Source organism: Equus asinus, chromosome 2 (genome assembly GCF_041296235.1).
Source record: "Equus asinus isolate D_3611 breed Donkey chromosome 2, EquAss-T2T_v2, whole genome shotgun sequence".
Taxonomy (NCBI): domain Eukaryota; kingdom Metazoa; phylum Chordata; class Mammalia; order Perissodactyla; family Equidae; genus Equus; species Equus asinus.
The window spans coordinates 26,995,351-27,009,163 of NC_091791.1; the positions used below are offsets into that span (position 1 = coordinate 26,995,351).

Consider the following 13,813-nt stretch of genomic DNA (forward strand, 5'->3'; position numbering starts at 1 on the left):
AACATTTATCAAACAGCCACTATGCATATGGCATCATAGTGATAAATAAAAGCCAGGCCCTGCCTTCAAGGAGATCACAATCTACAAAGAGTAAATGAGTATGCAAATAACTAGAGCAGTGGAAGTACAATAGGGAGAAAAACATGCTATGGGACTATGTAGAACTAGTAATAAGGGAGGGTTATCTGGGCTGGACCTTGATGGGCTGGAGGCAATAGGAATAGAGGGTACTCCAGCTGCAGAAATAAAGACAAGAAAGGAAAAAGGTTTTCAGAGTGATTGGCACAGAGGGTGCGTGAGGTCCGAGTATAAAGAGCCTTAAGTCTCATTCTAAGGCATCTGGGGTTTAGGAACCCCACCTATAGACAACAGGTAACTAAGGGGACCAAGCCTCAGTGACACGCTCACACAGTGCTTATGGAAGAAGAATCTGGCAGCAAAGAAGAGGAGTGATCCCTCAAGGCCAAACACGTCCAACTCTCTCTGATATATTCCAACCAGCACAGCTCTTAGCGATCTCCTCCCTTTCTTGAACTCCTGTTCCACTTGGGGTTAGAACAAATACTCTGGCACCCCGTTATGTATTGTTTTGCACTGCACCTGAGTCTTATGAAAGGTAAGGACGTAAATCCAATACTGCATTGAAGTCTTGCTCTATGATATATTTTTCTTTGTAATTTGTACAATTAATCTACAAGCACGTTGAACTGTGAGTTGCTGGTTAACTGTTTTGTAAACCCTAATTTCAGCTCTTTGATTAGACCAGAAGTTTTCTAGGAGCAAAGGCCTTATATGGTCTCCCACAAACCAACACAGCAGCGAACAGAATCAAATGCCTAGTGCCAGTGCCCTTTGTCTCCAGCTTCTCCCCCTTTCCTTCTGAAAGGATGGCGTCGCACTGCAGGGCGTGCACTACTCACCTTCTTCAAGAAGCAAGTCACGGTCTGACCAGCCTGGTACTGTTTAATCTTCTCCAAGGGGCTGACAGAGTGCGTGTTGAGAGCGGTGTGGCCATCCTTCTCCAGCTCGCTGTTGGCAGAAAGGCCAAGTAAAGAGTAAAGCAACCTCTGGAGAAGCTTCTAGCTTAGAAAACATCTCCCCCAAGTGGTCACGGATCGATTGTACAGGACTCCCCTAACTCACACACACCTCCCGCACCCCCATTTCGCTCCTTAAAGAGGAATGTCCACAATACTTGAGCTAATCTTTGCCCTCGCGCTCGCCTAGATATGAACAAGCTACAAAAGAGGTAGCAGCCTACAACAATCCATAAATTTAGGAGACAAAACTGTTTTACTTCTTACATAAGACTTTAGCTATCGCTTTACAGTTTGCAGAACGGCTTTCACAAATAATCTCTCACTGCATGTGACAACAGTGTCATGTGTGAATCAGGCAGGGTAGATATTACTAAACTCATTTTATGCTATTAAACCAGGAGCTGAAGTTGGGGCTCTGATTCAAAACTCCAGGGCTCTGTCCCCTAGGCCCCTTGCCACCATCACCTTCTTAACTCTCTTTTTCTTCTCAGAAAAGCAACAATGGGTGTGGTCTGAAGGTTATCAGTCCACAAATTACTTCAAAGGCATCACAAAACTCCCACCCTTCCGACCCAGCCCAGCTTACCAATTCAGGTAATTTCTAAGAGAAAACAAAACCCATCAATAAAATGGTACAAGTACTACCAATAAAAGTGTAACATATAATAATAGCAAGTATTGGTGAATATAGAAAAATGAGAACCTTCACATACTAGTAAAGTTGGAAATGCAGATATCCTATGACCCAGCAATTCCACCCTAGAGAAATCCTTGGATGGATGCACAACGGAACAAGTTCAAGGATGTTCATTGTGGCATTGCTTATAAACGAGAAAAACTGGAAACCACCTTATATGTCCTCCATCAGTTTGAGACATACATAGTTTGGCACATTCATAGGACAGATTACTACTTTAATTACAGGCACAAAAATGGATAGATCTCAAAAAACAAAATTTTGAGTGAAAAAAACAAGTTACAAAATATTAAGTCAGCATAGCAGTAAAATTTGAAAACTACAGAATTTTTTGTAGATATATATGTACATATATATGTGTATATATAATTAAAGTATAAAAGCAAGAGCTGGATATACATGAAATTAATACTGGGGAATTCATCCTCTGGGACGAGGAGAGAGAAGCCTAGGGAAGAGAGCATCTGTAAACTGTTATTTCTTAACACGCGCACACACACACAACTTCCGTGTGCCTGGCACTGTAACAGACAATGTACACACGTTATCTCTAATGCAGTTTACAGTTGGGATGAACTTATATCGTTATATAAGTTATAGTTCGGATGAAACTTACATAGTTAGGTGACATTAGAATGTCTGTTATGGGCTGAATTGTGCACCCCTCTCCCCCTCAGATTGACATGTTGAAGTACTAATCCCCAGTACCTCAGAATGTGACTGTATCTGGAGACAGGGAATTTAAAAAGGAAGAAAGTTAAAATGAAGTTGTCAGGGTGGGCCTTAATCCAGTATGACTGGTGTTCTTATAGGAAGAGATTAAGCTACAACTCAGTAACAAAAACCAAATAACCCAATTAAGAAAACAGGACTTGAATACACATTTCCCCAAAGAAGATACATATGGCTGAGAAGCACAGGAAAAGGTGCTCAACATCACTAAACATCAGGAAAATACAAATCAAAACCATAGTGAGATATCACTTCACACTTGTAGCAATGTAACAGAACAAGTGTTGGTGAGGATGTGGAGTAAAGGGAACCCCTCCCTGTACACTGTTGGTAGGACTGTAAAATGGCACAGCTGCTATAGAAAATAGTACGGAAGCTCCTCAAAAAACTGAAAATATAACTACCATACGATCCAGCATTCCTACTTCTGGGTACACAGTCACGTGCCACATAACAACATGTCAGTCAACGATTGACTGCATATACAACGGTGGTAAGTACGCACTATGATGTTTGCACAACAATGAAATCGCCTAACAATGCATTTTTCAGAATCCCCATCGCTAAGCAAAACATGACTGTACATCCAAAAGAACCGAAGAAGATCTCAAAGAGATATCGTACACCCATGTTCACTGCAGCATTATTCGCAATAGCCAAGATGTGGAAGCAACCTAAATGTCCATTGATGGATGAAGGGATAAAGAAAATGTGGTACAGAGACACAATGGAATATTACTCAGCTTTAAAAAAGTAGGAAATCCTGCTATCTGCTACAACACGGATGATCCTTGAGGACATTATGCTAAGTGAAATAGGCCAGTCACAGAAGGAGTGTGCATGACTCCACTTATATGAGGTATCTAAAGTGATCAAACTCCAGAAAACAGAAAGCAGAATGGTGGTTGTCAGAGGCTGCCACCTCGTGGGGGGTGGGGCAGAGAATTGTTCAATGGGTATAGAGTTTCAGTCACAAAATGAAAAAATTCTAGAGATCTGTTATACAATAATGTGCATATAGTTAATGATACTGTAACAAACACTTAAAAACTAGTGAAGGATAAATTTATGTTATGTGTTCTTACCACAATAATTAAAAAAAAGGGAGATTACAACACAGAGGTATACAAAGGGAAGACCACATGAAGACACTGGGAGAAGGTGGCCATCTACAAGCCAAGGAGAGAGGACTCAGAAGAACAAACCCTGCCGACACCTTCATCTCAGACTCCTAGCCTCCAGAATTATCAGAAAATAGATGTCTGTTGTTTAAGCCAAAAAAACCCACAAAAAATAGAACACATATACATATAACGAGTATGTTACCCTTTTTTCTTTTCCCAAAATGACTTTAAACTGCCGCTCCAAAAAAGAATAACCACAAAAAAAGAAGGGTGGGCATAACTGAAGTAATGCTAACAGAAAACTCAGCAACTAGCAGGAATCCCAGAGATACAGTTTAAGACTCTTGAACTGCTCTGCTCCCTGAACTCCTACCCCTCCGAAAGAGCAGCTGAGAAGGAAGCGACGGCTCTAGCTTGAATGCCCTCCACGATCCTGACCTCAGCTCTAGTACAGACGGCATTCCCTTCGTGCACAAGACCTCCACGGATACGCGGGAATGAAAATACGACTACATTTCCTCAATAAGTCAACACCGTCAATTAAACAAATTTCCTCCTGACTTCAAAATATGTATTTTAAAACATAACCATTAGAGAAATATGGCAATAATACCACTATTATATTTATACTATGTTTCTCAGGGGCCTTGATTAAAATAAAATAACAGTATAACATAGGGGAACAGAGGAAGTGGAAGATGTGCTAGAGTTTATCTGTCCATCTGTTATTTTTATTTATTTATTTTAGTATTATTATTTTTTAGGAAGATTAGCCCTGAGCTAACTGCTGCCAATCCTCCTCTTTTTGCTGAGGAAGACTGGCCCTGAGCTACCATCTGTGCCCATCTTCCTCTACTTTATATGTGGGATGCCTACCGCAGCATGGCTTGACAAGCGCTGCCATGTCCACACCCGGGATCTGAACCAGTGAATCCTAGGCCGCTGAAGCGGAACGTGCGAACTTAACCGCTGCACCACTGGGCCGGCCCCTGTCTGTTGTTTTAACTCTCCATTCTCCACCTCCTCAATAAATGCACTTGGCCCACATTGCTACAGCCAAGTACCACCACTCTGGTTCATAGCACAGTCCCCCAAGACAAGGGGGTGGACCAACAACAGCAGTGTTAGTTCATGAGAGGTTCTAGCACTCTGAGGGTCAAGAACCATTTAGGATCCCAGTGGGTCTTCCCACAAGTTCACTGCCTTGTCCCTTGAAGTATTCATTAATTTAAGATATCCACCCTTAGCCTGAATAAGCTACTTGACCTCAACCCTTAATTAAACAAGACATCACACCTCAGAGGTGAAGAAACGGCAGACTAAAACGACTAATATGATGAGATCTCTTTATTTTCACAGTGAAACTGGAGGGGGACACAATGAAAATCTACAAAACTAAGGAAACCACAGATGAAACAAGAATGAGTGCATCCGCCAAATTTCATTATCCTGGAACTAAAGGGCTTACTTTGAAGTTCCAGGAGTGTTGTTAGCATTTAGAACTACTCAGTCTTCCAGGAATATATCCCTGCCTCAGACACAAGCTTTCTCAGAAACATTCCACTTCTATCCTGGTCCTTTCAGTACACTGACCAAACCCCACTCTCTGAAAGTTACTTAAGAGGCCCTTCCACAACATCCCTAGGCACTTAAGACGTACAACCTGGAGGGGTCCCGGGGCTGACTCTGGAGAGCTAGTCTCACGGTCACGTGTATCCAGCTTTGATGGATAATTAAGAGGCCACTCGTTGATGGCCTATCAATACTGAGAGGCTAGGGTTTTTTTAATGGAGGAAGCAGAAGCAGATAGGCCCATGGATCAAAATGTTTAAGATCATCTGAAAAAATGATCCCAGACAAACTGGATCCACCACTACGTGGAACCAGTAGCTCTCCTCCACCCAGAATCCCTCACAGAACCCCCTGCAGAGCTGACTAGAGCACGCCCTGAGATCCCAGTCACCAAGCAGGAGTTCACACTCAAAGAACACGCATTCTTGGCTACACGTTGTTTATTTAGGGAACTACTGAGTTCTAGAAAACTGGGTTGAGAGGAAAAAATGTTTCCTTTTGTTATATGCCAATAAACAGAACCGTAATCAGCCTTTCAACTGATACTTAAACCCTGAAAACAGCTTTTACATTAATTTTCATATAATCCCTCTAACTAGCCCTGTAATAGACAAATATTCCTACTACAGAAATAGGACAACCAGGACAGAGAGAGGCAAAATAAGTCACAACACTGGCAGAATCAAGACTGGAACTCAGGCTCCTGAGGCCAGAGCCCAGTGCTCTTTCCATGAGACCACGGTCCTGGGGGTTCCCCTCACCTTGGCCGAACACTCAGCTCCGGGATGGTTCGAATAAATCTGGGATGACTTATTGGGAGAAACCTGGAGAAACAAATAAAGCCAAATCATTTTCCTTAATCTCTGTAACACTACAATCTGGAGGTCAGAATTTCTCTCTACTCCCCACCAAACCAAGCTTAAAAACACCACCACTCCATCTCAATACCACCCATTGGTTATGTGCCAGGCCTGAGGGTGTCTATTCTCATCCTTTGCAATAAATGTTAAGGAGCTGGCTCATCTGATCTTTTAAGATCATCATATTAAACCCTGAAAAGAATTCTCCTTAGAGACTATGTACCCCAACTCTTTCATTCCAAAAGTAAGGAAGCTGAGGTCTAGAGAGAATAAATGACTTACTGAAGATCCCACAATTACTTACTGAAATTATGCAAATTATTGGCTAGACTTTGAATTCATTTTTTGCTTTTCTCATTGTAGCAAGGATTTCTGCTACAATAACACACTGTAACTAGATTTAAAGTAGATGAGTATAATTAAGCTATGCAGTGGAGAATGGACAATAATAATTCTGATGGATACCAAGCAACAACTAAGTGTCAGGCAACCTGCGAGGCACATTACATACTAGAGGTTCTTTCTTTCAATCCTCACAACGGCCCTAAAAGGTTGTCACTCCCATTGCTCTCACTTTACAAATTAGGAAAACAGAACTCAGAGAGTTAAGTAACTACTAAACTCATGATCATGGTCGCATAATTTTAAGTGCCAATTCTGGAATTCAAACCCAGGTCTGACTCTAAGCCAATGCTCTTAACCACTACACTATATTCCATTAAAAAAAAAAAAGATTCTTTGTGAATGTTCTTGTTAACTAAAAGAAAATCTGATCTATGTGCAACTTTTGGTAACCTGCCTCAGTTGCCATTCCTCCTCCCACAGTTACAACAATCTCCCCTCAAAGCCGGCCCATCCCCAAAAGCCTCCATACTTGAAGGTCTTCACGTCTCGCCCACCAATCACTCGGGCAGTGACGGTCTTCCCAACTTTCAGCTTGGCAGTAGGAGAAGTGCCCACTGGAACATCATCTAGAATGTGGGAGGCATGGATACAGCCAATGATGCCATCTGCCAGGGTCACAACCACATGGGTGGGCTTAATGGACTTGACAGTCCCTGTGACCATGTCCCCAATGGACAGGGTGTGCTTCTTCACAGTCCCCACAACCAGAGTTGCATCCACTTCCTCATCCTCGTCGACTGCCTCAGAGTCCTTCCGGGTCTGTCTCATGGTCCTCTTAGCAGCTGGCCCCTCAACAGCCAAGAGAAGACCAGTCACTCCTGGTTCTGTGGTCTTGAGGGTTAGGGAGACACCCTGTCCCACGTGCAACTTCTCTGAGTCAAAGCGGAAGGTGTCATTGAGGTGAGAGGTCAGGGAGAAAGCTGCCAGGTGGCCAGTTTCTACTAAAGAGGCAACGGCAAAGGACTCCTCCAGGTGCTGCACAATCGCCTGGTGTTCGCTGCCTTTCTTCAGCTGGAAAACAGAAAGCCCACATCGCCGCTTCATACAGAGGACAGGTGCTCGTCCATCACCCACTGGGCAAGGTAGGGCTGGGGAAACCCTCTGGGGTCCACAGGACCCAAGGCTAGTCTGAGCTGTAACCAACTAGCCTTCGCTCCCTCGACCTAGCTTCCCCCTCTTGTACACTGAGGTGACTTTGACTGAGCTCAAGGTGCCACATCAGAATCACCTGGAGATAGCGTTTGTTTTGTTTTGAATTCAGGTTCCTAGGTCCTATCCTAGAAGTAGTAGAATCAGAATTTTAAAAGTTACTTAGGTGATTCTCATGCATAACTAGGTGACCTCTAACAGTTCTCCAGCTGTAAAACACCGGTTCTCGAGCCTCTCAGTCCTGCAGCTCTCCACCCAGTTTATTCACTCTTTCGATCATTCAACAAATAGAGTCATTACTGAGAGCTTATCATGTGCAGGCCTTTAGCCTGTCTTTCCCCCAAATCCAACTGTGCTGACATCCTTATATGTTCAAGCTTTCATGTGGATGATAAAATGGAATAGGGACCTGCCAGAACCTTAGTAGGGGGTTAGTGTTGTTTTCTAGTTCTCTTTGTCTCTCTTAAAGTCTTAAAATTATAAGAAACAAGAAGTTAAGAATTATATCTACGTAATTCTCTATACCATACTCTACGCAATTAGGTACTTAAAAAGTACTATAGATGACGATCAAATATATACATCATCCAGAGAAAAATACTACTAATTTTGAGACTTCCCTTGAACTCGTTCTTCTGTCACACAACAGCATACAGGAGAAGGTATGGATGAGCAGGCTGGAGGTCAGAACCACCCACAGCCATGTTTTGCTTGATTCATATGATGTTTTAAAAAAACAGTTTCTAACATTTCCCACATTCTGCATCTTCTTAAAAATCAAAGACATTGGATGCAGATGTTCCCACCTGGCAACAACCAGACGGAGCTGAAGAGTCCCCACGCTTTGTGGGAGGGCATGCGGTCTGTCAGAGTCCTACCACTACAGCTTCCTAACCGGCCTGGCCCACCTCACTCATTTACGTTACCAGCCTGGCCCTAAAGACATGGTGACCATATAAGTTATCCTCTGAACCAGAGTGAAAGTCAGTGAGTTAATAACCACATCAGGACGAGAGGTAGAAACTAGGAATGTCCCAGACAAATCTGGGTATACGGTCACCCTATCTAAAGGAATTTGCATTAGTGCCCTGAGCCAAGAGTGTGAGAGGAAGGGTGGGTGATGCATTTGAAACCATGGAAATGGAGTCCTCAGCAAGCTTACCTTTTTAGCTTTTCTATTCACCAAATCGTGGCAAAGGGAAACGTGTACTTCCAACTTCAACATATCAACATTTAAGATGACAGCCTTCTTTTTCTGCCCAGATTCTACCTCCTGCCCTGCAGTGCAGAACCAAACACAACATGATCACCCCGTGGAACAGGGGGAAGGAGACAGCATCTCTCCAAGCCCTCAAACCCTTAGGCATAAAAAAGAAAAGAGGCCACATGTCTATATGGGTTGGGGAAACCAAGGGTCTAGCGCCCACAGTTCAAGTTCAGGGGCGCCTTAATTCATGCTGATACGTCAAATCTCTACTTACCCAATTATAACCAATGAAAAGATTCACACCTAAATCTTCTTTAGTATGCTGTCAGTTGTTCTGATTTGCATTCACACAAGACAGGCACGCCAAAAATTTCTACTGAATCATCTCATCTACCCTCTGAATTTGGAACTCTTGTAGCCAGGAGAGGGAGCAAAGGGCAAAAGGTTTCCTCCACCAACCATGATGGGTGAGACACAAGCACTCACCTGCCCGATGATATCTGTTGGCTCTCAGGACCAGGCCAGGCACTGGGCCCTCACTGAACAGCACAGAGCCATCTTCCAACACTTCCTGTACCTCCAAGTCAAGGACCATTCCCGGGGTCATCTCAGCCAGCGTCTGGATCAACACAGAGTCTGCCAGAATTCCAAAGGAAACAGGGATTAGCAACAAGAGTCACACCACTCTTCTCCTTTGGAAATGTCCTGTTCACGGAGGACAGTGAGCACTGCGAAGGTACAATCAGTTTGGGTAAAAATGTCCAATAGCCATGAAAACTCCTATCACAGGCAGAGACCTGTACCCCTTGCTAGTCCTACTTGGCTATAATTCATGAAAATAGCCAAACAATACCAGAAACATGCTTTCTTCTGGTTTCTGAATTTTCATTCTTTCTGTTTGGAATCTGCCCTCCCATGCCTCCTGTTCTCAAATCCTACCAGGGTTCCAGCAATCCTACACAATGGTTCAAAGCTTAGGAGGGTCAGAGTAATAAGCCCTCACGAAGTGTTTTAGCAAGTCCCTGCTGCATTTTATCACCCACATATGACCCACAGATAAATCTGCTGAATGAAAAAACAAAAGCGAAGCAGTGAATAAATTCCACAACAAATGCAAACCTGAGGCCACAGAACAAAGGGAAATTATGATTCTGGACTGGGAGGGAGCACAGAGGGGTCTGGGATGCTGGTAATGATCTTTACCTGAATCTGGGTGGTAGTTAAACAAGGGCGTTCATTTTATAAACATTTACTGAGCTGTACACTTAATGATTTGCGTACCTTCTGCAGGTCATACTCCCATTAAAAAGTTTACCAATTTTTTTTTTTTTTTAATTCTGGGAAGCCCAACAACTCATCAGAACAGACAGGCATTACTTAAAACACACACTCTCCACCCAACCCTCATCCTCTGCCCTCCTGCCCCCACCTCGGTTGCTCATGAGGCTGCGCACACCCTGCCGCTCCTCTAGGCACTGGCTCAGGAGGAGGAGGCTGGTGGTAGCCAGGTCCCCCAGGGTGCAGTCCGACAGCCGCAGTGACAGGAGCATCCGCTGCTTCTCCTCGTCCACGTTGGTCACCTTCGCAACCACTGTCTGCCCCTCGACAAAGTGGTCACTTGTGGAGGTCACAAACTTGTCACTCATGATCTGACGGGAAGAATGGGCAGAAAATGGAGAAAGCAAAGGAAGTTTCTATTAAGACAACCCACTTAATGCGCCCAAAATAGAGTGTGGGAGGGGGAAGATGGGACCCAGGAAGTTCCCCCCAGTCCTAAGTAAAACTCTACTCTCCTTCCATAAAAATATAGGAGAGGCCCTGGCTGCCCAATCCAGCCTTCTAGAGGGCACGTAGCCGAGAAGACACATTAATGGCAAGCCAGAGGGACACCTCACTGTCCATGTCTTTGACACCGAATGGGAATCCTCACTACGCATTTTTCTGAGGTCCTCCCCGCTGTTCCCATTTTCAAAATTGTTCTGGCAGGAGACGTAAATGAGATCTGCCCAGGCAAAACATCAGGGAGACAGCCCTCTGAAAAGGAAGAAACATTTAGGACTTATCTGTGGCAAGAATGAGAGAGAAGCCATTTGCTGACCACTGTCTTACACTGACTTTGGTAAGATTCCTCCCCACTCTGAGTCTCAGTTTACTCAGCAGGCATAAGAGAGGGTTCAACTATGCAATTACTAGGATCTTTTCTAGTCCAAAAGTTATGATTCAATGACATGGACGGGGGAGGTAATAATTTGAAGGGTATTCTGGCACCTTAAAACCTCAAAAATTCCAAGAGCTACAAAACCTGTACACAGCTGCTCGGGAAAATCAATTTCCATGTCTAAACATGCTGAGTACAAAAAACAAGCTCAGTATCACCACAGTGGAGAATAAAGCCTTCTTGGTCACCAGCTGCCCACCCAATGTTGTAGAATGAAGTAGAAAAGGTGCCCCTTTCTCCAGGAGGACACAGCCCTGAGCCAGGACACAGGACTGGGCAAGAGGAACGAGGACTGAATCTCAGCTCCTATATCACGCCCCTGACAAATGTTCAAGGATCAAAGCATCCTGCTCTTTCCCACCACCCTCAGGTTCCCCGACTCTATTGTCTCCTCAAAGGCCTTTGTGCATGGAGCTGAACTTACAGCTTTGGGGGCCAGTCCACTAAGACCTGAGGGGAACTGGACGAACACACCATAGTCCTTGATGCTCTTCACAAAACCGATGAGCAGCATTCCAGGATGGATTTCTGAGAAGCTCTTGGGATCCTGGCCACCTTCTACTGTGGAGACCAAAGCTGGTTTCCTGCAAAGGAGCTAGTGGCACCTCATTAAGGAATGTCCCAGAAAGGACTGATGAAATGTCCATCTCTCCCATCTCCTTTCTCCACTCCCCACCATCTCCTGCAGGATTCTCTAAGTGTGCAGATCAGCAGCAGCAGCATCACTTGGATCTTGTCAGAAATGCAAATTCTTGAGCACCACGCCCAGACCTACTGAAATTAGAAACTCTGGGGTGGGCCCAGCAAGCTGTGTTTGAATGAGCCCTGAAGGTGATTCTGATGCACACGTAAGTTTGAGAACCACTGTTTTATTCCTTTCCTTATTAATTCACCTCCAGGATTACTGGAGGGAACCAAACAGGGAACGGCTCATCCCTGTGGCTTGGCAGCTGGATCTGCCATGACACAACCCTCCACTGTCCCCATCTTCAAAGTAACCAACCCCTGGTGGGGGGAGTGGGGTGGAAGAGAGAAAAAGGGGAAAGAAAGGAGGAGGACCACAGCTACCTTATTCACTGTTCCAGCTCAAGGGGCAAGCACTGAGTGCAAGAAGGCTAGACATGCTACTGGGAATATCCTCCTGGGCCCGGCAGGCCACACTGCCGCCTCCCCAATACCCTGGACTCCCGCTCTGCCCTTACCACCAGTATCTGCTGGCAGCACTTCAATCCTGTTCCTACTTTCCACCAGAAGAACAGATGGAAAGTGCAGGCTTGGCCACTAGTTCAGTTTTATGGAGGTATTTCCAAAGTCAAATAGCTGACTTTTTCCCATGGAGTTTCCAACTAAGAGCAGAGCCTGACCCGCCAGGGCCCAGAGCTCCCCAGATACCAGTAAAGGATACAACATGTCCCTCACTCTGGCTCAGACACAGGACTCTGTGCAGGGTGTCGCCAGCCTGGAGCCAGTGATACAACAGTGGGCCGTTGGCAACATGGTCTGACAGATGAGGTGTGGGGAGAAAAGCAGGAATGTTGTGGGGCAGGACAGCCACCTCCAGCCCATCTTTGGTCTTCTCTAACACCTTCACGTCCACCAACTACCCAGAAAAGAGAAAGACAAAAAATAGCACTTGTGTTGAGCAGAAAGCAACCTCATCTGGGTCAGGTGGAGACCAGAGGCATCAAATTCCAGCACCAGGGATGATTGAGAGGTCAAGATCAGAGAAGCAGCTTTCTTCCACACCCCACACCACCCTTCAAGGACCCAACATGCATGCACACCCGCGCCACACCAGGACCCATCTGTGCGCTCACGTCACTCCTCTCCCAAGTCCCTCCACTGGGTCCCAGAGGAAAGACAGTCTTGCAGGCTGGCCCTAGGGACCAGAGAGGAAAGAGGGCAGCAGGATACTGCCAAAAAGCCATACCACAACAGAACTTTCCTTTCCTAGACAACTTCCATTGGTTCTGACACACAGGAAAGAACATATATGACATCATCTCTCAAGAAACTCAATACTCTCCAGTCCCAGAATCTTTGCTAGCTACCTTGATCTTTCCCCTCCACGGGTTCCAGGACCCCATGTGTCAGTAGCACCCTGCTCTCTGCCACTGTAAACTAAAATAACTTGTCTGGAGAAGTCCAGGTACCTGTCCAACATTTACAGCTCTTCTTTTCTTCTGATTGTGTCCAGCACACTCTTTCTTTGAATCACTCAACAGCTTGAAGGACAACAGCATCCTCTCCTTGGACGGCTCACAGTTCAGCACCACCACCTTCACCACCTGGTGAGAAACCACACCTGCCTGGCTAACTCCTCCCAGCAGGCCCGTCAGGCCCTGCAGAGAGGGGCCCTCCATGAGCACTGCAGAGGCCTTGGGAGCTCCACCAAGACCCTGGATCAGATCAGAAGGCAGTGAAAAGAAACATACCACGAGCTGCACACAATCCCCACAAGTCAGCCTTTTGGGTGAAAGGAAGACATGAATGAATGTTTTTGGTATAAACTCAAGTTTTAAAAAATTATTTTTCCTAGACAGACCCAGGCTCACCAGTTTTATGGCAGTGCCCCCTTGTGGTGACAGTGGCCCCACAACACTTTCTGATGTGCCGGACACCAGCGTATTATAGGTAAAGACTGACTGCTTTCAGGTTGTGGGCCTGAGGTTCATTAGCTTACTGGCTTCCGTTGAACCCCCTTAAGGATTTCTCTCTACTCTGTTCCCATCTCCTCTGCTTAGCTGGCTCAGGCCCACTGCCCCACATGCTGTCTTCCTTATCCCTTAAACAGTAGCCCTCCTACTAC

At 45.2% G+C, this 13,813-nt stretch overlaps 1 protein-coding gene across 3 annotated transcripts in view; it reads right to left on the minus strand.

Annotated features, from left to right (window-relative positions):
• PDCD11 (programmed cell death 11) overlaps positions 1–13,813 on the minus strand; it is a 43,934-nt gene that overhangs the window by 11,511 nt on the left and 18,610 nt on the right. For all 3 annotated transcript variants that reach the window (XM_044751518.2, XM_044751528.2, XM_044751522.2), the window contains exons 14-22: positions 13,158–13,292; positions 12,410–12,604; positions 11,429–11,599; positions 10,216–10,435; positions 9,273–9,422; positions 8,742–8,857; positions 6,900–7,441; positions 5,927–5,989; positions 921–1,029 (exon numbers count right to left, since the gene is read on the minus strand). In XM_044751518.2, the coding sequence (XP_044607453.1) occupies positions 921–1,029; positions 5,927–5,989; positions 6,900–7,441; positions 8,742–8,857; positions 9,273–9,422; positions 10,216–10,435; positions 11,429–11,599; positions 12,410–12,604; positions 13,158–13,292 (1,701 nt within the window). The remainder of the gene's footprint in view (positions 1–920; positions 1,030–5,926; positions 5,990–6,899; positions 7,442–8,741; positions 8,858–9,272; positions 9,423–10,215; positions 10,436–11,428; positions 11,600–12,409; positions 12,605–13,157; positions 13,293–13,813) is intronic.